This window comes from Phyllobates terribilis, unplaced genomic scaffold (assembly GCF_046119375.1).
Source record: "Phyllobates terribilis strain yellow unplaced genomic scaffold, ASM4611937v1 Scaffold_5__5_contigs__length_657084704, whole genome shotgun sequence".
Lineage (NCBI taxonomy): Eukaryota > Metazoa > Chordata > Amphibia > Anura > Dendrobatidae > Phyllobates > Phyllobates terribilis.
The window spans coordinates 110,290,843-110,316,954 of record NW_027362765.1 but is presented as its reverse complement, the minus strand read 5'-3'; the positions used below and the strand labels follow the sequence as shown (position 1 = coordinate 110,316,954).

Sequence of the window (26,112 nt, the reverse complement as noted above, 5' to 3'; positions counted from 1 at the left end):
CCAGACTTTTCCTATCTCCTCCCTGATTAAAGATTTCCATCCACCTTAATATTTAATCACATTACAGATGCTATCTATGCAGAGAAATGTGCACACACACATTTATATTTGGTAACTGGGTGTCTATATGTGTTGGCAGTGACTAAGTGCAGATAAACTATAACCATTATATGTTAGCGGTCTGGAGATCAGCCAGGGGGCAAACAGTATCTGTCATATTCTCTCTCATTCATTTATTTCTAGGCACCAATCTGGAAAACAATAATATCCCATTATTATTGTTATGTAGTGGAAGAAAGGGGCAATTTCAGTGAGTGAAAAGTATTGGGGTACTGATCTGAGACTGATGATGTTACTGTTCCTACATAATTCAAGATACTAAGTAGTAATACACTCCAATAACAGCTCCAGGTTGGGTCCACCAATGCTTAACCCCATCATTTACAAGAGGTGGATGTGGGACCTTTATGCCATGTTATCTGTGAAGCCATTGGGACTCGAGCCACCCCTAGTTCATACTGTAAGGCGTGTAACGAGAGTTAATAGGTCCTTAAGGCTCCTTGTACTTAGGATAGGATGACACCACAGTTTTTTCCAAAAATAGTCCGATTATTCTGACCAGAGATTGACCAGAGTTTGACCAGAGTGGCAACAGGTTTTCTCAGATATGGAGAGAGAAAAAAATTTCTCCAAGTTTCTCCATCTTCTCCATTCTGTCAGTGTGTAAAAATCGGATCGCATTCCGATGTCATCTGAGAGAGGTCCATTTTTTTTTCAAGGCCTCCGATTTTTCCCAAGGCCCACTCGGTCCAAGAAAAAAATTGGACGTGTGCACAGCACCATCAAATAACAAAGGTATGATTGCTATCCGTGAAAACCATGGATAGCACTTGTCTGAGCAAATCAGTTGTGTGCACAAGCCCTTAATGGGACTCTTTCTGCTCATTCTAAGTGCAGCAGTTACTTGATCATTTTAAATTGTAATTTTTAATTTTCTGTCCTTGCTGAAAAGGAAATTCTCTATCCATACATTAACTTCATTCTGAACTTATGCTCATACACAGAAGCCTGAAAAAAACAGATCTGCAGTGTAATGCAATGTGGGCCTCTTAAGAGACAGTAAGTGGATTTCAGAATACCTCTTACTGCACTACACAATGCAGTTGGAGTCTCTAGGTAATACGTTAAAAAAATGTAAGCACCATTTTTCTTTTAGGGTAGTCATCTGAAGTTTTTTCACAGACATGATTCCAATTCACGCATTGTTATTGTTTCCCTTTTATAGTGAGCTCCAAACAAGTGGTTCAACAAGAAAGCATGATCACTTCTTCCCAAAAAACTATAGTCTTAAGTCCTATCTCCAATGGATCTGTTGCTAACCCATCTCCTCCAGCGGCCAAGTCTAAGTTCAGACTAACAATCTCACGTCCTTCCCCTGGGCGCACAAGTTTTCAGCCCAATGGTCCAGAAGATGTTGGCTCTGTGAAACCAGAAATAACTTTACAACAGTCACCAGTAGTGCAAACTCAACTAATGACACCCATAGGTCCTGACAGCTTAGCAAAGGAGAATGTTGGTGGCGTTCAAAATCAGGCTCCCACCTTGGTGGTGACAACCCCAGAGGCCTTGTTATCTTCAACAAACCCCACAGAAGAAGAAATGTCCTTCACAAAACCTAAAGAAGTTAGCATTTTCCAAAGGATATTCAAGATAGAGAAGATGCAGTCAACTCCGCAGCCTGAGGTGACCATAAATGAACCGGTGCTCATTACTGTGGATCAAACTGCAGCATTACAAAGTTCTCCACCGAGCGATGATCTCCAGCCTCAGGTGAGATAGATACTATAAATAACTTACAATTATTGCCTAACAAACTTATTGAGGTTGTAATGATGACTATCTACAAAGCACAGGACTTGGCATCTCCTAACCTGAGTGAATCTTCTTCCTGAGTTGGAAAGGTCATGTCCATTTATCTTGAGGGTTTGCAGACTTTCAGATTCCATTATGTACAAATGGCCTTCAAGGGTCATTCCACCAAATATCAGTTGAATAGTGTTGGTTAAGGGAAGCTATCATGAGAAAATTACCGATTGTTTAAATCAGGTTTTTGTGATACATGTATTTATAAAAAAAATGTTGGCAATGTTTTTTTTCCTATCATGATCTTTATTAAAAGAAAATCAAATTAGTAATCTTACAATTTTCACACTGGCCACTGTGACTTTGACTCAGACTTTGTTTTTTTAGGAAGAGATTTCAGCAGGCTCCTTATCATCTGAAGCAAGATTACAATGACAGATAACACCCCTATACACAACTGATAAGACAGGATCCACCAATCACAATAGGCAATATCACAGCTCCCTTTCCCTTCTTTCATAATGTTTTTTTGTACAGGAACATTAGATACTGCAACATAAAAGATAGGGTCGGGATCCAACCAATGTGGCCATGTACATGTGTTATTTCCTGAAACAAAAGAAAGTTTGAGTCTAAAAAAGCCCCACTGGCCGGGTCAAAAATTGTAGGATTTCTATTTGTATTTTTAATACATATTGTATTATCTAAAAGAAAAAAAAAACATTACCAAAAAAAAAAAAAAACATAAAAACCTGATTTAATTAATAAGTCATTTTCTGATGACACATTCCATTTAAAAGAAATGATGGAGATCCACCAGACATCAACAAATAGTTATTCATGGTCTATAATGCAGTGATACCAAAGAACATCAATAAATGACTCAATGATGTCCAGTGGATTTCTTCCATTCTGAAGCTGACGCTTTGTACATTCACCCAATATTGACCCTTCCTATCAACAAGATCCACCCTACCTCCGTTCACTATGATCTGATATCCAAGGATGCTGAAGCAACCTGGTCTTATATTACTATGCTGATCACAGATAAACGTTTTCAAAAAGCAGTCCCTGGGGCAAACAGCTGATTTTCCAACAAAAGAAATATCCAACCAGGCATCTTACCTGCAGAGTCACCGTTGGGGACATGAAATATTACATTGTACTCATACAGAAAAATGACCACTCATGTCCACTCGAGTCCATCAGGGCATGAGCCACTTGAACAGCGTGTTTAAAGGTTTTGACTCATAGAGGGGTGTCATATGGACAGGCATTGCCTCTAAATAACAGTCCCTATACACCTCCCCTCCATATAGACATTATGGAGGGGAGGTTCAAACTTAAGACACCCCTCTATAAGTCGCTTCTTCTATACTTACACATTTAATACTGGATGGCTCATGCTAAAAGGATCCCGACTGCTATGCTTAGCCCACTCTACTCTCAGGTCCTGATGGTTAAACCCTTTATGCTCTTCTTTAGAGCGCTACTGACTCTTGAAAGTGTGTACCTAACAAAGCCTAAATACCCCTTCTAAAAAGTAACAGTTGATTTAATTTTTTTTACATAAATCAATAGTGCAGGTGAAAATAAGAAACTATGTAATATGTTTTATTACAGAACTCTGCTTATATAACTTCCTGGACTGATCTTTCATTCTCAAAATTCTTAATTCACATGTGAAATTTGTCTTCAGTGATTATAGACTTTACCAATACTGAGATCTGAGATGAAAATTGGTGGTTATCATGAAAACCACCCACTCGCTGCACGAGTGACTCGGATGAGACTGTAAAAGGGAACTCTGTTTCTCACACTCACTCATTCACTAACCTTATTAAATTGAGCATCAATGAGCCGAGTGCGCCACATGGTCAGTTCACACATCTAGACGACACTTCTTGCCGCCAACACTCTCCATTTTATTAGGTCAGAAGGACACCAACCCTGAGTAACACATTAGTACACACACACATAAAGCTTTCTCAAGCATGTGGCACTAGTACACTGCTTGCATTCTGGCATATACAGGGTAACACAGCCAGCCTATACTTTCCCTCTTCGAGGTTGTGGGTACATTTAGAGCATCAAAGAACAAATGTATTACATTTTAGATTTAATATATAAAAAAGGAGTACTGTACTTATAAAGTTACAAAATAATGAAATGACAATAAGACAAAAATAATGCAAAACAAAAATGGATAAATAAAGAAAGAGTGGGTGAGCTATTCGCTTCAGTGGAGTCACCACAGAAATTTGGACAGATCTATAATCCTAGTTGTTCTCCTAGGATCTGACAATAAGTTATTACTGCTTAAAATATTATAAATGGTCTCATCCACACCCCTCACCCCTGTTCCTCATCAGGTAAGAGGAGGATGGCCAATTCTATGCAAGAAAAGATGGGTGCAGGACATAATTCTAATATATGTTATATTTTCCCACAGGAATCTCCTAGTGGAATAATATGAGCACCATATTTCCGAGCATACTTTCACCATCCTAGACGCACCAACACATGATTATGATATATCCATAATGCGGACTTATATTACATTTCTGTGGTTTCTCAAGGCCAAAAATCCTGGCGCTGGGAATCAAAGAAGCAAATTCATCCTTCATGATAGATATATAATAATAATAATAATTTTTATTTCTATAGCGCTGACATATTCCGCAGCACTTTACATTTTAGATATATCCATGGATTGTGTTGACAGCCAATTATTATCGATATGGCATACAAATATGCATTTCAATTCTGCTATATATGGTAATGTCTCTGGTATGGACTGGAGGAGATGTCCAGTCTGCTTTAGGAAACACACAGGAATCATCTGGTCTTCCTGTAGACTGGCTGACACATGAATTGAGAATGAATGATCAGGTCAGGAGTAGAAAGAAGCAGATTTCTCTGATAAGATATATTACAAAGTTGCTTATTTTCAATTGTGCTAGTGATTTATGAAGTAAAAATGAAAATGTTCAAAACCAAATTTTTTGACATTTCAATTTGCTATAAAAATTAAAATGACAGTTTAGTTTTATGGTGGCCGTGCACACTAGATAACAGTAGTTTGATGATTGAGCAACCATTGAACAAATCATTGTTATGCTGACGCAGTCATGCACGTTTCAGTCCATTTTAGTCCATATTGGACCTTACAAGTTGTTCAACATGGCCATACATGATGATGAACTAATGCTCATTCTGATAATATTCTTTCAATAAAAGATAATTTGTCGGCAAAAGATATTTCATCTGGCTTTCAGCTAAAAATATCAGTCATCTTATTTCATACAATACCAGTCTGCCATTGGTCATTCCGTCTTCAGTTTGACTCACAGTCCGATTGTCTAATGTTTAGGGGCACCTTTAAGGCTTTTTCACCATTGCCATATCCATCCAGGAATGACCACAAAACCTTGTAGCAGAGATCCCTACCCTTATTATTATACTTGCTTATGTAGCGCCAACATACAGTATTTCACAGCATTTTGTAACATACCTGGCGGCGTTCTTGCATAGGGCACCATCTCCCACTATGCAAGATCGCAAACTTGATCATCAGTCCAGTCTGCTAGCCTGGCTTCTTTCCATGCTGTCTGCTTGCCTCTGTTCTGGCTGCTTAGGGCGGCGGCCTGGTCACTTCTTGTTTCTTGTAGCTGCTGTGGGCACACCCCTAATGCGTCCTCAGCCTATTGCTGTCAGTCACTGGATATATAAACCAGCTTCACCTGGAAGCTGGTGCCTGAGCAACTTTCATTCAGTGTGCTCCTTGTCTCTGAATGTGCCAGGTCCTGTTCTGTTTCTCCTGCCTGACTGCCTTCCTGGAGGCTGTATTTCCAGGCCTGTCTGAACACGCTCCTAGCCTGTTCGTCCCGCCTTCTAGGGGCCGCATACCTAAATCTGTTATCTGTGGTTCTTCCCTGTCTGTCCGCCTTCCTGGAGACTGTATTTCCAGGCCAGTCTGAACACGCTCCTAGCCTGTTCGTCCCGCCCTCTGGGGGCCGCATACCCAGACTCGCTCCTGTATCTCGCTGCAGTGTCAGTTCCTGTCTGAACACTCAGTTCCTGTCTGAACACTCTCCTAGCCTGTTTCCTGTTTTTCTCTATGTCCGTACCTTCCCTTTTTCTGCAGTCTGAACCTGCACCTAACTCCTACTCGTTGTTGCTGTACTTCCGTTTGTGAGTTTAGAGTCCACTCGCTACTTCATTGCAAGTATCTTGTGTGTATCTGGTTCTGCCTTTCCCTTCCAGTCTGTTCCGTGTGAACAGAGCCCTGTCCCCTCTGCTCTGCCTTTGCTCACCGCTCCGGCGGTTTATCTCTGCCCTGCCTGGCTCACCGCTCCGGTGGTTTCTGCCCGCTCTGCCTTGCTCACCGCTCCGGCGGTTCCTGCCTGCTCTGCCTTGCTCCCCGCTCCGGCGGTTCTTGCCTGCTCTGCCTTGCTCACTGCTCCGGCGGTTCTTGCCTGCTCTGCCTTGCTCACTGCTCCGGCGGTTCTTGCCTACTCTGCCTTGCTCACCGCTCCGGCGGTTCTTGCCCGCTCTGCCTTGCTCACCGCTCCGGCGGTTTCTGCCCGCTCTACCTTGCTCACCGCTCTGGCGGTTTCTGCCCGCTCTACCTTGCTCACCGCTCCGGCGGTTCTTGCCTGCTCTGCCTTGCTCACCGCTCTGGCGGTTTCTGCCCGCTCTGCCTTGCTCACCGCTCCGGCGGTTCCTGCCTGCTCTGCCTTGCTCACCGCTCCGGCGGTTCTTGCCTGCTCTGCCTTGCTCACCGCTCCGGCGGTTCTTGCCTGCTCTGTCTTGCTCATCGCTCCGGCGGTTTCTCTCTGCTCTGCCTTGCTCACCGTTCCAGCGGTTCCTGCCTGCTCTGTCTTGCTCACCGCTCCGGCGGTTCTCGCTCTGCTCTGCCTTTGCTCACCGCTCCAGGCGGTCTCGCTCTGCTCTGTCTTTGCTCACCGCTCCAGGCGGCCTCGCTCTGCCCTGCCTTTGCTCACCGCTCCAGGCGGTCTCGCTCTGCTCTGCCTTTGCTCACCGCTCCATGCGGTCTCGCTCTGTCCTGCCTTTGCTCACCGCTCCAGGCGGTCTCGCCCTGCTCTGCTCTTGCTCACCGCTCCGGCGGTCTCGTCCTGCTCTGCTCTTGCTCACCGCTCCGGTGGCCTCGCCCTGCTCTGCTCTTGTTCACCGCTCCGGCGGTCTCGCTCTGCTCTGCTTGTCTACCGCATCTGCAGTTCTGTTCCTGAGTCCCAGTCTGTACTGGACCTTATCCAGCCTGTGCTCCAACCTGCTAGTGCCTCCCTGTCGGCACTCCAGCCGTGCTTGCCAGTACTCCCTGCCTGCATACCAGTCGTGCTTACCAGTGCCCGCCTGTCTGCATACCTGCCGTGCCTGCCTATACCCACCAGTCAGTGTGCCAGCCTAACCTGCCTGTTCCTGTATTCTCCAGTGTGGGTCAACAGCCGTGTCCGGGGTCTGACCTGGAGTAGCACCTGGTCCCTCTACTCGGTTCCTCCCTGGTGCACTGGCATCGTTAGCCGTCGTGCGACCTTGGTCGGATCGGGTAGATACTTAGTTATGCCCCTCCAGGCACTCTCCGGTTCATGGTCCAGTGGGATCACTAAACACGCACACGCCAGTCAGTCCGGGCGTGTGCATAACACATTTTATAGACATTATCACTGTCCCTAAACCTTGCTCTATCTGAAGTGCTTCTCAAAGGACAATTCTGCAGAAAAAAAACCCCAAGGCTACTAGAACATAAGGTCAACCAAACCCAAACCTGTTAATTTCAGCACAACCAGTCGATCATATAATGTTTATGATGGTATCCAAATTCACCCAAGCGTAGATGCTGGAGAAGAGGAAGATCAGGGTTGTTGTATATTGCAATATGCCCGATCCTTTTCTTCCCAGGGGACGTAAGAAATCAGAAGTGTCTGGCTACGGTTTATAGTACTCTTGTAGGCAGGACAAATGGAAGCTTTGCAGAGCCCAACGTAAGAAAGAGCATGGGAGGGTCGGGAAGGCACTTTGGAAAAATCATGCTGTTATATTGTTTTTGTCACAGTATTAACCTCCAGAGTTTTTTTTTTACTTCAGAATAAATAGAGTACAATGGTCACAAATATCTACGCGGGCAATGACATTTGCCAAACATGTGAATAGTCTCTTATTTTAGAAATAATTACAATCAGGCACAATCGCAGCCAGCCGGGGTTTAATTTAATACTCGGATAACATTAAAGGCTTTGTGGATTTTCCAGTAGTACAAGTCACTCACAGATCCTGGACAATGGGAAATGTTACATGAGCAAACAGAGCCGGCAGCCAAGATGTACACAGGGAGTTAGTGGTGATATTTAGGAAGTGTTGATTTGCGTTGTAAATAAGATCAACCACGTAGACTAAGCAATCAAGGTGCCTCCTAGAGTATAGGGGACACAAGACAGAAGACTTAGCTCCACACAAACCGTGTGAACCATGAAAGCACAATGACCTGGGCAAGAGCAGCAATGCAGAAATTAGCCGCAGTACCACCTATGAACAACAGGGTGTGTCATCACTGCTAGGGAGAAGGGGTATACAAAACTGCACATACACATACTAACACTAGGAGGTCATTCCTCTAACTGAACCAACATGGATTTTAAGGGGACCTCTACCTGAATATATGTGCTTTGTATGCAGGGCAATAACCTATACAGTCCAGTCTATAGTCAATCAGAGGGAACCTCTCATTACATGCAAGAATAATCGAATAGTTTACAATTCTTGGCTGTTAGATTCCCTGGATTATTACAAATCCAGAAAATAAGTACTATAAGGCCACTGCCTCGCTATCAGTATTGGGTCAGTATTCGGTCAGTATTTTTTCTCAGGAGTAGGAGCCAAAATCAGGTGAGGAACAATCAGAGAAAAGGTCTAATAGAAACAAGTCACCAATTCTGTATTTATCACCCACTCCTGGTTTTGGCTCCCACTCCTGAGAAAAAATACTGACCGAATACTGACCAAATTCAGACAGTGAGGCTGTGGCCTTAGAAGAAATCTATCATACATTGTCTACAATACAATAGTCCAGCCCTGCAGATTGAACATTTCCACTCATGCCTTTGGATATATGATGGATCAGTAGAAGTTACAGTCCATCAAATGTGCTTAGCATTGAATGCACAGCTACCTTACCTAAAGTGGGCACCCTCCTCTACAGTCACCCCTCAAATTGTCCCCATATAGACCTCTATTTGTTGTATTAAACAAAATCCCCCTCTCACTCACACCGACGTCATTGAAACAGCAATGAAGACAATGGTGTTAGTGAGAGAACAGCGGCAAAAGTGGTCTTGTCCCACTCCACATCCGCCCTTGTCATTAACATGCAGAAATGCCACATATGTCGCTATCATTACATTAAACGACTTTTTGTCTATTGTTCCAAAGTTTAAAATGAAATGCAGAAATGTGTGACACTATCATGTACAGTGATAATGTATGCCAAGAAAAATGTACTGCATTAGATAGATAGATAGATAGATAGATAGATAGATAGATAGATAGATAGATATCTGCCAAGCCTCCCTCGTAACGACCAAACTATACAAATATAGAAGACAACTGGGGGCAGTACAACAAAAATAGTGAAAATTAGTGGTTGTAATGGCCCATTAAAATGTGAACCTTTCTCACATTTTTGAACCGAAACATTGCCATAATGGGCCATTAAAACCACTATATTGCACTATTTTTGGTATGTTGCCTCCACTTGTCTTCTATATTTGGATAGTTTGGTCGTTACCAGAGAGGCTTGGCACCCTTATTATAATTCTGGTGCTGTTCTAGTTTTTCTATTCAGGCAACATCTGGCTCCAATACTTCAGAGACCTCTACAGAGACATCCCAAAGGAAGGACTAAGTCTATGTGCGCACGATCAGGATTTGAAGCAGAAATTTCCTGTGCGTTACTGCATCTCCTTGGCAGGAAAAGCGCATGCAGAAATTCTGCGCGTTTTTGAAGCGTTTTTTGAAGTGATTTTGTACATCAATGAATGCTTTTTGGAGATAAATAAAGTTATTTGGTGGGACATTGCTTAAACCCTTGGATTACCTTCAGAACTGGGGTGAGTATATTGGTAAATTTAAATGATTAAAGAATGTGTCTGTTGTATTTCAAACAAAGTGTTTACTCTGTGTCTGTGTATTTACTTTACTTTAATTAGGTTTGGTCATGAAAAGCTCTGATTGACACCTTGACATCAACAAACAAAAGAGCTAGGTGTCAGCTAGTCCCATGCACCCAATCTTCATTAGCATTTCTAATCACCTAATTTAGGCGGCTGCTGTGAGCTGCTATTTTTAGCCTAGAAAGGTGCCATTTGCCAACATGGTCCCTCGCTATAATTAACAGCTCACAGCAGGTTCGTTAGCAGCTACGTCCCCTTGATCAGCACTCAGCAGTGCTTTGGACACAGCATATTTTTGTTGCGTCTAAAATGTGGTGTTCTAATGCCGCACTTTTGATGTCGGTACATGTGAATCCACAACGTATAATGACACTTCAATCGGTCAAAATCTGCAGTGGAGACTAGCGTGTCCACTACAGAAATTGACATGCTGCGAATGAGTTTGGGTACGTGGCCGCGATCAGGAGCCGCTGCGAGTTTGAAACTGCGTGTTTATACAGCGTCAACCCGATGTTACAGCATCGTGGATGGGATCTCTAGAAATCCCATGTCCGCTATGTGTGCATCAGAGGCTGCGGATCACCCGTGGACACTGACATGTGGTGCGTCTTTTAGGACCGAGAATGTCAAATTCTCTTGCGGAGTCGCTAGTCTCTGCAACAGAAATTTGACCACTAGAATGTATTGAATGTGGTAAATATGCATGGTTCAGTGAACACATGCGGATTTACATGCATTCAATAGAATGCAACGTTTCGGACGAAGCAAAAATATGCGTCCAAAGCGCTGCTACATCCGCATTGTGGGCACAGAGCCTAAAATTTAAAAAAAAATGGCGTGGGCTCCCGCGTCCTTTTTATAACCAGTAGAACGAAAGCCGACCGCTGGGGGCTGATATTAGTAGCTGGGGAAGAGGCCATTAGCCAACAATGTTCCCTGGCTTTAATATCAGCCCACAGCTGTTTTTTAGCCTTTACTGGCTAGATTGCAGGGGGACCCCAAAAAAATTGACGTGAAGTCCCCCTATAAAATCTAACCAGCAAAGGCTAAACAGACAGCTGCGGGCTAATATTAATAGCCAGGGAAGGGGACTTGAATACTAGCCCCCTCCGAGGCTATTAATATCACCCCTCAGCAGTCCCAAAAATGGCGTGTCCATAAGATGCACCAAATCTGGCGCTTAGCCCCCACTCTTCCCACTGCCCGGTAGCGGTGGCGAGTGGGGTAATGGGGTTGGGGTTCACGCCAGCCTTGTATTGGGGGCTGACATGAAGCCCAGGTTAGTAATGAAGAGGGCGTCTATGAGACGCCACCCCATTACTAACTGCGTAGTAAAATGGTCGCGGCTTTTTCAATAAAAGACACGGCCAGAATAAAGTATTTTAATTAAATAAAAAACACATGGTTCTACAATTTTTTTTTATTACCCTCTGTTTGCAAGTATAGATATTATACCTGCGAGTGTGCTGCGGGTCAATGGGCGCGAATTTGCAGCAGAAACGCCCAAACAATGGTCATGCTGCGCTGTTTACCGCAATGGTAAGCCGGAGCGGAAATTTCCGCATCATGTGCACAGCACATCCGGATTACCATTGCTATACCTGGCAAACTTATTAACACGCGTTTTCGCAGCGTTTCCACGGCAGGAAAACCGCTGCGAAAACGCATCAAAAATGCTTCGTGTGCACTTAACCTAAGCCAAGAACAGAAAAACATAACGGCAAAACTAAAGGCAATGGAGGATTAAGTCAAAAAGTTCCAAAACCCTTTGGATACACCAATTACATTATAGGACGTTACAGAGAGAATCTCTTCCATAAGGTGTAAAAAAAACAGTGGCCTAGATGTTATCCCGCCAGAAATGCTGAAATACAGCCCACCAGAAATACAAGCTGCAATGGCTAAACTATTTAATAGTGTGCTGAGTGCTTCCCTTATACCTGGAACCAAGGTCTGATCATACCCATCCACAAGAGTGAGGACAGGTATGACCCTGCCAACTACAAAGGTATATGTCAGCAGCAACCTGGGAATACTGTTCAACAGCATCCTGAACAAGAGGATCCTCGGTTTCTTCAAAGAACACAACATTCTCACCAAAAGCCAAGTAGGGTTCATGCCAAACCACAGCACTACCGACCACATCTACACCCTGCACAGCCTCATTGAGAGCCACATCCACAACACAAAGCACGGGAAGATATATGCCTGTTTTGTGGACTTTAAAAAGGCCTTCTCAATGTCGCGCCCGGGCCTGTTCCTGAAACTGCTGTAGAGCAGAATAGGAGGAAAGACCTATGATGTCATCAAAAGCTTCTACACCAAGATCCGCTGCAGCATGAGGGTGAACGGGAGAAGAACGGATGAAGAGTCAGACAGGGCAGCAGCCTAAGTCCAACACTCTTCGACATTTACATCAATGAGCTGGCCACCTCTCTGGAATCCTCCACAGCACCAGGTTTCACACTCCATGGTGCCCAGGTGAAATTATTGCTGTATGCAGATGATCTACTGCTGCTGTCACCAACCGAGAAAGGCCTCCAAGACAACCTAAAAATCTTGAAGAAATTCAGCTCCACATGGGCAGTACCGATCAACCTAAAGAAAACCAACATCATGGTGTTTCAGAGGAGAAAGACAAGATTGGACCAGAATTTGAGCTAAACAACTGTACTCTTACAGGAACGGACAAATACACCTACCTGGGCCTTGAAATTCACCAGTCAAGGAGCTTCAAACAAGCCCATGGAGACCATGACTGACAAGGCCTGCAAAACCTTCTATGCCATGCAAAGGAAACTCTACCATCTGAAGCCACCAATGAGTATATAGTTAGTAAAGCCGAATAAAGACTTGCGTCCATCAAGTTCGACCTGTTAGTTCTGTAATTGCTAAAGTTAATCCAGAGGAGGGCAAAAACCCCAAATGATTTAGCCAATCTTCACCTGAGGAAAAATTCCCTCCCGACTCTGAAACCAGCAGTCAGAATAAATCCCTGTATCAACCTACTATTTTATTTTATTTTTAAGTATATGCTGAAATCTGCCTGGTATCTAGAAATGCATCCAGTCCCCGCTTGAACTGGTGTAGTGAATCCGACATTACCGTCTCCTCACTCAGTGAATTCCATATTCTCACTGCTCTTACCGTAAAGAACCCCTTCCTATGCTGGTGCTGGAACCTTTTCTCTTCCAGTCTTAGTGAGTGCCCTCTTGTTACCGTAATATCCCTCCTTTTGAACAAATCCCGGGCAAGATCTCTATACTGTCCCCTAACATATTTGTACACATTTATTATGTCCCCCCTCAACCTTCTCTTTTCCAGGCTGAATAGTCCTAGTTTTGCCAACCTCTCTGGGTATTGCAGTCCCTCCATTCCCTTTATTAATTTTGTTGCCCTCCTTTGTACCTTTTCAAGCTCATTTATATCCTTTCTATATATTGGGGCCCATAACTGAGCACAGTATTCCAAGTGTGGTCTGACCAGTGCTTTGTACAGTGGAAGAACAATGTTCTCCTCCTTTGCAGCTATACCTCTTCTGATACATCCCATTACCCTGTTTGCCCTTACAGCAGCGGCCTGACTTTGGGCACTCCAATTTAGTTTGCTATCAATCAAGATGCCCAAGTCCTTCTCCATCTCTGAATTCCCCAATGATTTCCCATTCAGTGAGTACTGGTGACTTCCATTTTTCCTTCCCATATGTATGACCTTACATTTCTCCTCGCTAAACCTCATTTGCCATTTAATGCTCCACCTACCCAGCTTATCCAAATCCCTCTGTAGGTCTGCACTGTCCTCTTTTGTATTAATTGTTTTACATAACTTTGTGTCATCTGCAAATATTGATATTTTACTATTTATCCCGTTGACTATGTTGTTAATAAAGATATTAAATAACATTGGGCCTAGTACAGACCCCTGTGGTACCCCACTAGTGACGCTTACCCAATCAGAGTATATTCCATTTATAACCACCCTCTGCCTTCTATCCTTTAGCCAGTTAGCTACCCACTTGCAGACATTTTCCCCCAGCCCCATCATTCTCATTTTGTATACCAACCTATTATGTGGCACACTATCGAACGCTTTTGAGAAGTCGAGATACACGACATCCACTGGTTCCCCCTGATCTACTCGAGAGCTAACCTCCTCGTAGAAGTCAATCAGGTTTGTTTGGCAGGAGCGATTCCTCATGAATCCATGTTGGTTCGGGGTTAATAGATTATTAGCATCAAGATGCTCCATGATTGCCTCATTAATAAAGCCTTCAAAAATTTTGCCCACAACGGACGTCAGACTCACCGGCCGATAGTTTCCGGCGTCACTTTTCGCTCCCTTTTTGAATATTGGCACTACATTCGCCTGTCGCCAATCAAGTGGTACAGACCCAGTCTCAACAGAGTCCTTAAATATAAGATATAACGGTCTGTCTATCACATTACTTAGTTCCCTTAGTACCCGTGGGTGTATGCCATCAGGTCCTGGTGATTTGTTTATTTTAATGTTACTGAGGCGTTTCTGTACCCCAGCTTGGGTTAGATTTCTCATACTTAGTGGAGGATTAAGCTTGTCACTTCTCATTTCTCCTGTTAGTTCGATTTCCTTTGTGAAAGTTGACGAAAAAAAATTATTTAATAGATTAGCTTTATCCTCATCTTTCTCTATGATTTTGCCTTCCTCACTTTTTATCGGTCCAATATTATCCGATTTAATCCTTTTACTATTTATATACGTAAAGAACAGTTTGGGATTTGATCTACTTTCCCTAGCAATACGTCTCTCTGTTTCCTCCTTCGCTATTTTTATTTGTTTTTTGCAGGTTCTCGTTTTTTCCTTGTAACTCATTAGTGCCTCCTTACTGTTTTCCTGTTTTAATCTCTTGAATGCCTCTTTTTTGCTATTTAACGCCCCTTTTACGTTCTTATTCAACCATATTGGTTTCCTCTTATTTCTGGCCCTTTTATTCCCATACGGTATATACCTCTCGCACTGAGTATTCAGAATTATTTTGAAGGTTTCCCATTTACTATTCGTATTTCCTTGATTAAGAACTTTGTCCCAGTCTATAAGTTGAAGGTTTTCTTTCAGCTGATCAAACTTCGCCCTCCTAAAGTTTAATGTTTTTGTTGTTCCCTTATTGATAACCCTACTGAAGGGCATTTTGAAGTCGATAATATTATGGTCGCTATTACCTAGGTGCCCCCCTATCTGTACCTCAGTTATTCTATCAGGCCTATTAGTCAATATTAAGTCCAACACTGCCAAGGGAGGGACTGGCTAAAGATCATCAATGCGCACATCGCCCCAATCCTCCTGTATGGCAACGAAGTCTTAGGCCCACACATATACACAGACTGGTCAAGGTGGGATTCCAGCCCAACAGAAATATTCCATCAGGAATTCTGTAAGCACCCTCTCCAGGTCATTCAGAGGACCACCAACAGTGCCTATCGGGCTGAGCAGGGCAGATTCCCCAGAGACCGCCAGATTCTGAGCCAGTATAGACTCAGTGACCACAGTCTGCCCATCTAGTCTGGCCTGCACAGACAGAGCTACAAGCCAGGGGTGGACATACCATCGGTGTGGTCGATGCAACTGCACCGGGGCCCGGAGTTGGAGAGGGGCCCTTGCAGGCAGGCAGCAACCCACACTGCCGCTATGCAGACATTCAGTCAAGATTATGGGCGAGAGTGAAATGGGCCCGGTGGCACCTTCTCCAGGTCATTCAGAGCACCACCAACAGTGCCTATCGGGCTGAGCTGGGCAGATTCCCGCTACACCTAGCAGTTCTGAAGATGGTGCTGTCATTCCAGCTCACCTATAGTAGTAGTCCAAGCTCCCATCGCCAAAAAGCCCTGTTACATGTAAGTGGTCCACACGAACCAGGACCCCTGGAACAGCTCACCCAAACCCAACCAGACAGAAACACCAATCACGGCAGCCTGAGGCAGAATCAGGAAGAAGGTAGAGGAGGGCCAAGAGAGATACATCAGTGAATTAGTTAATTGTAAAGTGCTGCAGAATATGTTGGCGATATATAAATTAAAATTATTATTATTATAGTGACTGGAGGAACGTTATCATCACCTCACAGAAACTGGCCGTGTACATGAGTCTACAGACAGACTACAGACTGGCCCCATATCTGAAGACACTCCTGTTCCCCAGAGACCGCCAGATTCTGAGCCAGTATAGACTCAGTGACCACAGTCTGCCGATCTAGTCTGGCTTGCACAGACAGAGCTACAAGCCAGTGGCGGACATACCACCGGTGCACCGGGGTCCGGAGTTGGAGAGGGGCCCTTGCAGGCAGGCAGCAACCCACACTGCTGCTATGCAGACATTCAGTCAAGATTACGGGCGGGAGTGAAATGGGCCATGTGTCAAGCAGCACAGGGCCCCTCTCACTCTCACCCATCATTTTGATATCCATTACCAGAGCCGGGGAGACAGCAGGGCGCAGAGTGCAGGACTCAGTCAGGACTTCAAAAAGGGGGCGAGTCCAGCAGGGAGAAAGAGCTGGCCAATGAACGCTTTCCCCAGCAGACTGATGAGAGTGCTCACTGCCTTCAGGCTCTGGCTCCTGCATGGCGTGTCCCAATGGTGAGCACTCCCCTGCAGTCAGGGGTCCGGGCCACACAGCACACAGGGGACAACAGTGGAGGAAGAGCAGGACTGACTGTGTATTCTGCTGCCTCCACTGTTCCTTCCAGCAGCAGCTCCTCACAGAGAAGAGGTGGGGGACGAGGCTCACTGCACGGGACAGCACGGCAGCAGCAGGGGCTGAGATCAGTCTTGTCTGCTGTGTCTCCATCCCCCACAGTGGTTTCTGCAGCCCTCTCCAGCTCATTTCTGCACTATATGGCAGACCCCCTACACAGCTCATCTGGACACCTGATATAGAAGAGTAGTATGTGTGTGTGTATCTATGTATGGATGGTATATGTATGTGTATGTGCGGTATATGTGTACATGTGTGTATGTACAGTATATGTGTGTGCATGTACGGTATGTGTGTATGTAAATGTGTATATATATGTGTATCTGTGTATGTAGGGTATAGGTGTACATATATGTGTATGTATGTACGTTATATGTGTACATGTGTATATGTACAGTATATGTGTGTGTATGTACGGTATATGTGCCTATGTACGGTATATGTGTGTATGTATGGTATATGTGTGTGTGTGTACGATACATGTATGTACAGTATTTGTGTGTATGCATAGGCGGATTATAATGAGGGCAATCCGGGCTACCGCCCGGGGCCCTGAGCCTGCAGGGGGCCCGCGGCTCCGGGCGGGGTGTCTAATGCCGGATTGCCCTCATTATATGTGCGGGCCGCCGCGGCACATACCGGTAGCAGTGGCAGGAGGGGGGGCCCCGGACCGCTCCCCCAGCAGCGGCCGCCGCTACTTCTTCATTGGCCGGGCCAGCACTGCAGCAGTCAACTTCCCTGTGCTGGCCCGGCCGCGTCACTGCTAGGAGACACGGCCCTGTGCGCGGCCGTGTCTCCTAGCTGTGACGTCACGCAGTGCGCGCCCGGCCTGCACTGCTGCAACGGAGAAGTCAGAGCAGGCAGGAGGAATGGAGCCGGGGGATGGTGAGTCTGTGTGTGTATGTATGTGTGTGTGCAGGGGTGGATTAAGAGTAGCAAGGGCCCCGGACAGTTTAGCAAGGCGCGGGCCCCCCCCACACACACACATACCTGATTTATCACGTGACATGTCACATGATTCCCTGTGATAGATCATGTGATAGTTCACGTGAAATTAATTTGGCACAATATTAATTATAATATTTTTTTTTAGGCTGTGTGCCCACTATGCGTTTTTTAAGCGTTTCCGCAGCAGCAATTCCGCTGCAGAAACGCTTAAAAAACGATTGGTAGAAGGTCTGCCATGTTCCCCAATGATAATCCGCATGTGCTGTGTACATGCTGCGGAAATTTCCGCTGCGGATTATCATTGCGGAAAAATCCGCAGCATTACCAATTATTTTGCGGAAGCGCGGCGTTTCCGCCGCCATTGACTTGCAGTAGAACGCATGGAATACGCATCCCTGCATCTGTAGATGCGGAATCCATGCGTTTCAATGTGCGGATGGTACCCGTGTGTGGAGGACAGGAGACTCTCCTCCGGACCCGAGTACCATAGAACCTGTAAATAAAGAATAAAAAAAAATATATATATTATACTTACTTTCTGATGGCCCCCGGTGTCTTTATCCGATGCATCCTGGCTTGCCGGCAGCTCGAAGTGGTCGGAAAAGGACCTGCCGTGACGTCATTTAGTCATATGACGGGTCACGCGACCGCTGACGTCGGCAGGCCATCAGAAGGTAAGTATATATTTTTTATTTTTTACCATTCTTTTACGGTCACACTATATAAATCCATGCTGGTTGCATGGATTTATATAGTGTAACCAAGTTGTCAAGCACTTTCCAAGTGATGCTAAAATCGCTTGGAAAGCGCTTGTCAACCCGCATGCAGAAATGCAAGTGAAGTGAAATTTCTGCAGCATGTACACAGAACATGCGGATTATCATTGGGGAACATGGCAGACCTTCTACCAAGCGTTTTTTAAGTGTTTCTGCAGCGGAATTGCCGCTGTGGAAACGCTTAAAAAACGCATGGTGGGCACACAGCCTAAAAAAAAATATTATAATTAATATTGTGCCAAGTTAATTTCACGTGAACTATCACATGATCTATCACAGGGGATCATGTGACATGTCACGTGATAAATCAGGTGTGTGTGTGGGGGGGAGAGGGGCCCGCGCCTTCTAAACTGCCCGGGGCTCTTGCTACTCTTAATCCACCCCTGTGTGTATGTACAGAATATGTGTATGTAAATATGTGTGTATGTATATGTGTATCTGTGTGTATGTACGGTATATGTATACGTATAGGTGTATGTATGGTATATGTGTGTGTATGTATGTAAGGAATATGTTTGTGTGTGTGAACATTTGTTTTTGGTTCATGTATGATACTGTAATTGTAAAAAATATTAGAATCAACATGGCTCTTTAAAGGGTTATTCACAAAATTAATCAAGTTATCCCTGATCCATCAGCTCGGGGATAACTTGCTGGTCACTGGAGATTCGACCACTGGGCCCCCCAGAGATTCTGAGAACAGGGCTCTGCAGTCTCGTCCTGAATGGAGCAGAGTTGTGCCTGCTTGGCCTCTGCTCTATTCATTATCTATAGAGCTGCTTAGCGCTGTGCTCGGATATTTCCATCAGTTCCACAGACAATGAATAAAGTAGATACTAATGATACATATAGCAGACATAGAATGTAATATAATATATACATGGTTGGGCTTTGCTTACTGTCATGTGCCAACTAAAATCTCAGGCACGTCTTGCAGTGTTCTATTCACTGACATAACTAACACTCCAGTTGTCACTTGACTGCAAGTATTACTGCACTGGAACAAACAGAACCGATTCCTAATGAATTTATATTATATATACACACAGTATATATCTCCATCTCGGTAAAAAAATATAAATATTTTTTAGAGGTGTGGGGGAAGTCCAAATCAAACTTTTGCTATGCAGCCTGTGATTTCTATGTACGTCCCTGCAGGGCAGTAATGAGGGCAACCTGGCCTATTGCATGTAGCCGAAGGCTCCGGGGGTCCCATTGCCAAATTGCTCTAATCATAGGCGGCGTGCTGGGTAAGGAGGGGGCCCATAATTATTTCTTGCACAGGGGCCCCAAACTGTCAGTGTCCGCCCCTGCTACAAGCCCAAGGAAGGCAGACTGTGCCCACACTCTAACCTGCAAGCCCTGGAGGATGAGACCCCCTTCCTGCTACACTGCACCAAATACACAGCAGTGAGGGACATTCACTTCAGGACACTCTCTGATCTCTTCCTGGATTTCAGCTCCATTAAGGAAGAGAAGACAACATATATACTGCTGGTGGACGAAGAGAGCGCTGTGGAGATAACAGCGCAATATGCGAGTGCATGCCATAGAAAGAGAACTATGTTATGCCATGGACTTTCATAGCCCTCACCCTGGATGTGCCCCATCCATCGTTCCTATTGTCCCTGCCCATCATCCCCACAGTCCCTATCTCTACTTTACACTTGCTTTTGCAAAACTAATGTGTATTTAGTCCTGATAATAAAGCTTATTTGAATTAGATAGATGATAGATAGATAGATCGATCTCAGCACTAGCAATATGGGATATAAAATAGCATAACAGGGAATAATAACCTGTTAATGTGTCCTACAGTTAGGAAAATGTCTGATAACATGGAATAATCTTTACTACATGAAGAGCTTAAAGAAGTTGTTCACAACTTTCTATTACCCCCCCCCCCCCCTCTTCTTCCCCAATGTATTCCCCCGGGGCCCCTGAGTGATTTTGTTATTACCTTGTGTTGCAGATACTGCCTGTGAGCGGCGATACCGCGGGCCGCTCACAGGCATCACGTGACCCGCCACTGATGTCACGTCAAGTGAGGCGTGACATCAGTGATATGCTCCCCGCGGTGGATGCTAGATTGTGGGCAGGGTTACCTCCCGCGTCACACCCAGCTTCCACGGTGCGCTTTCCCAATGAATGGGGAGAGGGAGAGCGCGCGGTGGATGCTGGGCATCCACTGGTGGAACGCAGAAGAGAGACCCTCGGTTGCATCCGGAATCATGACGTGACATCAGCAGATGTCAGCGCCGACTGCAGCTGGGGGTCACGTGATGCCTGTGAGCGGCCAGTGATAGCGCCGCTCACAGGCAGTAACTGCACTGCAAGGTAATTTCAAAACCACTTAGGGCCCCGGGAGAATACATTGGGGGAGTAATAAAATGTAGTGAACAACACCTTTAATGTTGAGGTGAGTCCGAGAAAAACATCAGCTGCAATTACTTTACATAGAGATTTCCACACGATCTGCTCCGGGAAATTCACTTTTTGAATTGGGAAACATCTCTGTAATCTTCTAAATTTAATTTTTGTTTTTCGTAATGCCATTTACTAATTTATTAATTATGACAACTTTGTTGTTTATCATGTAAAAAGGCTGAAAGTGAATAGACATGGGTAAGCTGAGTTAGTTTTTATTATGTAGAGCACACATTTATGTAGCTTCCGAAACGTATTTGTTTCAGAACTTGGGCTGCCAGTAGATTACATTTACCTGCTGGGTTAACAGGGAGCAGCTAGTCTACAGGTGTACAGTCATGGCCAAAAGTTTTGAGAATGACACCAAAATTATATTTTCACATGATCTGCTGGCCTCTGGTTTTTATTAGTGTTTGTCTGATGTTTATATCACATACAGAAATATAATTGCAATCATATTATGAGTACCAATAGGTTATATTGACAGTTAGAATGAGTTAATGCAGCAAGTCAATATTTGCAGTGTTGCCCCTTCTTCTTCAAGACCTCTGTAATTCTCCCTGGCATGCTCTCAATCAACTTTTGGACCAAATCCTGACTGATAGCAGTCCATTCTTGCATAATCAATGCTTGCATTTTGCCAGAATTTGTTGGTTTTTGTTTGTCCACCAGTCTCTTGATGATTGACCACAAGTTCTCAATGGGATTAAGATCTGGGGAGTTTCCAGGCCATGGACCCAAAATCTCTGTTTTGTTCCATGAGCCATTTAGTTATCACCTTTGCTTTATGGCAAGGTGCTCCATCATGCTGGAAAAGGCATTGTTGGGCGCCAAACTGCTCTTGGACGGTTGGGAGAAGTTGCTCTTGGAGGACATTCTGGTACCATTCTTTATTCATGGCTGTGTTTTTAGGCAAGACTGTGAGTGAGCCGATTCCCTTGGCTGAGAAGCAACCCCACACATGAATGGTTTCAGGATGCTTTACAGTTGGCATGAGACAAGACTGGTGGTAGCGCTCACCTCTTCTTCTCCGAATAAGCTGTTTTCCAGATGTCCCAAACAATCGAAAAGGGGATTCATCAGAGAAAATGACTTTGCCCCAGTCCTCAGCAGTCCACTCCCTGTACCTTTTGCAGAATATCAGTCGGTCCCTGATGTTTTTTCTGGAGAGAAGTGGCTTCTTTGCTGCCCTCCTTGAAACCAGCCCTTGCTCAAAGAGTCTCCGCCTCACAATGCGTGCAGAAGCACTCACACCAGCCTGCTGCCATTCCTGAGTGTAACGGGTCTGGGAGGCGGAACCTCTGAGCAACTATACAAGGGGGCGGTCCTTGTAAGGAAGCGGGTGGCTCCCAGGGAAGACGGGCAGGTAATCACAGCAAGTGACAGGGACAGTCTCTGGGTAGAAGGGCAGGTAGTCACGGCAAGTGACAGGGACAGTCTCTGGGTAGAAGGGCAGGTAGTCACGGCAAGTGACAGGGACAGTCTCTGGGTAGAAGGACGGGTACTCACGGCAAGTGACAGGGACAGTCTCTGGACAGGCAGGTGGTCACGGCTAGTGACGGCAGAGCCTCCAGGTAGGCTAGCAAGCAGGTAGCAGGTGAGCGCTCCTAGGTGAGCAGGCGAGAGTCTCTGGACAGGCAGGTGGTCACGGCAAGTGACGCCGTAGCCTCCAGGTAGGCTAGCAGGCAGGTAGCAGATGAGCGCTCCCAGGTGAGCAGACACGAGTCTCTGGACAGGCAGGTGGTCACGGCAAGTGACGGCGGAGCCTCCAGGTAGGCTAGCAGGCAGGTAGCAGATGAGCGCTCCCAGGTGAGCAGACAAGAGTCTCTGGACTGGCAGGTGGTCACGACAAGTGACGGCGGAGCCTCCAGGTAGGCTAGCAGGCAGGCAGCAGATGGGCGCTCCCAGGTGAGCGGGCAGGCTGGTCCATAGACAGACTGACAGGTGTCGGAAGGCAGACCGTCGGACCGCAGGCTTGCAAGCAGGTAAACTGATATCTGGCAGGTATCAAGCAGGAATCTGACAGGTGACTGGCAGGTATCAAGCAGGAATCTGACAGGTGACTGGCAGGTAACTGGAAACGGGACCTGAGGGCTGAAGCAGAGTGAAGGCTTTGCAACAACATTGCTCGGGCACCTCCATTTTGGAGGAGGTGCCTTATATATGGTGAAGTCCTCCGGCCATTGGCCGGGGACTCCTTAGGACGGCGCGCGCGGCCCCTTTAAGAGAGGGGGAGCGCGCGCACGCGCGCCCTAAGCACCGTGGCCGGGAAGCAGCGCGCGCTGCCAGCAGAGCGGGAGGAAGACGCCGGGCACAGAGCGGAGAGGTGAGGGGAACAGCGTCCCTGCCTAGCAGGAGGCAGGGACGCCGACGCTACAGTACCCCCCCCCTTTAGGCCCCCCCTTCTTTAGGCCAGAGAGAAATTTATCAAGGATGAGAGGGGCATGGATGTTCTCCCGGGGCTCCCACGTTCTCTCCTCAGGACCAAACCCCTTCCAATCTACCAGAAAAAAGGTTTTTCCTCTTACCCTTTTGGTGGCCAGAATGTTCTCTACCTCAAACTCGTTCTCAGCGGAAACCGGAGCAGGAGGCGTACCTGTAGACTTGGAAAAAGAGTTAAGTACCACGGGTTTGAGGAGAGATACATGGAAGGAGTTAGGGATCCGTAAGTTGGCCGGGAGTTTTAATTTATAGGCCACCGGGTTGATCTGTTTGATAACTTCCAGTGGGCCGATAAACCGAGGCCCTAACTTGTAGGAGGGAATCTTGAGCTGGACATATTTGTACGAGAGCCAGACTTTATCTCCAGGACGGAATTGTGGAGGATCCAGGCGTTTCTTGTCAGCGTGTTTTTTCATCCGTTCGGACGACTGAAGGAGTGCGGATCGGGTACTCTCCCAAATGGAGGAGAATTCGCGAACGAGAGATTCCGCAGCCAGATTGTCCACCGAGGTGGAGACGGGAAATGGGATCCGAGGATGCTGACCGAAGACTACAAAAAACGGGGATTTGGAGGAAGATTCGCTCTCGTGATTGTTATAAGAGAACTCGGCCCATGGTAGGAGATCCACCCAGTCCGAATGGTGGGCATTAACGAAGTGCCGGAGGTAACTGGTCAGGTTCTGATTGATCCGCTCCACTTGACCATTGGACTGTGGATGGTAAGTGGAGGAGAAGTCCAGAGTGACGTCAAGCAACTTACATGTGGCTCTCCAGAAGCGTGAGGTGAACTGAACCCCACGATCTGACACGATGTGGAGGGGCAGGCCATTGAGACGGAAGATGTGGCGGATAAAGTCTTTAGCCAGTTCGGGTGCAGACGGGAGACCCGGCAGGGGAATGAAGTGCGCCATCTTGGAGAAGCGATCAGCGACCACCCAAATGACCGTACAACCGGCAGAGACAGGAAGATCCGTTATAAAGTCCATAGCAATATGCTGCCACGGGGCAGCAGGTACTGGAAGAGGAAGAAGGCGCCCGGTTGGCAGGTGTCTCGGAACTTTGTTGCGGGCGCAGGACACACAGGCAGAAACAAAGTCTATTACATCCTTGTGCAGGGTAGGCCACCAGTAATGCCGGGTAATGAGCTGGAGGGTCTTTTTCTGACCGGCGTGGCCAGCTAGCTTAGACGAGTGACCCCAGTGTAGGACCGTCTTCCGATCAGGTACAGTTACAAACGTCTTACCGGGAGGGAGACGATTTAGATTCACGGGAGCCACTTGCATTACTCTGGCGGGATCAATGATGTGCTTAGGTTCCTCCTCTAGATCAGATACCAGGAAGGATCGGGACAAGGCGTCAGCTTTGATGTTTTTGTCTGCCGGGCGAAAATGAAGAACAAAATCAAAGCGGGCAAAAAACAAGAACCACCGGGCTTGGCGCGGGTTAAGTCTCTGGGCGCTCTGAAGGTAAGCCAAGTTCTTGTGGTCCGTGTAAATTATTACCGGGTGAAGAGCCCCCTCGAGCAGGTAACGCCACTCCTCCAGTGCCAGCTTAATGGCTAACAATTCACGGTCTCCAATAGAATAGTTGCGCTCAGAAGAGGAGAAGAGTTTGGAGAAAAAACCGCAGGTTACCATCCTTCCGGAAGATGACTTTTGGGTAAGTACCACCCCGGCTCCGGAGGAGGAAGCGTCAACTTCTAGGAAGAATTGTTTGTTGCCGTCCGGACGATGCAGAACCGGGGCGGAGGAGAAGGCCTGTTTTAAGGAAAGAAAGGCCTCCTCAGCTTCGGGCGGCCATCTTCTGGGATTAGTACCCTTACGGGTGAGCGCAGAGATAGGGGCAGTCCGGGAAGAGAAGTGCGGTATGAAGAGGCGGTAATAGTTGGCGAAGCCCAGAAACCGCTGAATAGCCTTCAACCCCTCTGGTCGGGGCCACTTCTGGATGGCAGACAGTTTCTCAGGATCCATTTGTAGGCCGGTCTGAGAGATTATGTAGCCCAGAAATGGAAGAGAGGTCTGCTCAAAGATGCACTTCTCATATTTAGCGTAGAGGTGGTTCTGCCTGAGCCTGAGCAGGACCTGACGAACATCCCTCCGGTGAGTAGGAAGGTCCGGAGAGAAGACCAAGATGTCGTCCAGGTACACCACCATGCAGGAGTAGAGAAGGTCACGGAAGATGTCATTGACCAACTCTTGAAAGACGGCAGGAGCGTTACAGAGACCGAAGGGCATTACCAGGTATTCATAGTGGCCGTCCCGGGTGTTGAATGCCGTCTTCCACTCATCCCCCTGACGGATACGGACCAGATTATACGCCCCACGGAGGTCCAGCTTAGTGAAGATTCTAGCCCCCCTCAGACGGTCAAATAATTCCGGAATGAGCGGAAGGGGGTATTTATTCTTCACCGTGATCTGGTTAAGGCCTCTATAGTCTATACAGGGACGGAGTGAGCCGTCCTTCTTTTTGACGAAGAAGAAGCCTGCTCCCGCCGGTGAGGTAGATTTCCGGATAAATCCCCGGGCCAGATTCCCCTCAATATATTCTGACATGGACCGGGTCTCCGCTGCGGACAAAGGCTAGATACGCCCACGGGGAGGAGTAGAGCCGGGTATCAGGTCGATTGGACAATCGTATGGTCTATGAGGGGGTAATGTCTCTGCTTCTTTTTTATTGAAGACATCCGCATAAGACCAATAGGGAACCGGTAGACCGGGTAGACTGACTGGGGTAGGAGAAGGAC

At 46.3% G+C, this 26,112-nt stretch overlaps 1 protein-coding gene across 10 annotated transcripts in view; it reads left to right on the top strand.

Moving 5' to 3' along the window:
* The window catches only part of BCAS1 (brain enriched myelin associated protein 1), a 148,077-nt gene that overhangs the window by 51,099 nt on the left and 70,866 nt on the right, over window positions 1-26,112 (top strand). For all 10 annotated transcript variants that reach the window (XM_073682751.1, XM_073682755.1, XM_073682753.1 and 7 more), the window contains exon 4: window positions 1,286-1,830. In XM_073682751.1, the coding sequence (XP_073538852.1) occupies window positions 1,286-1,830 (545 nt within the window). The remainder of the gene's footprint in view (window positions 1-1,285; window positions 1,831-26,112) is intronic.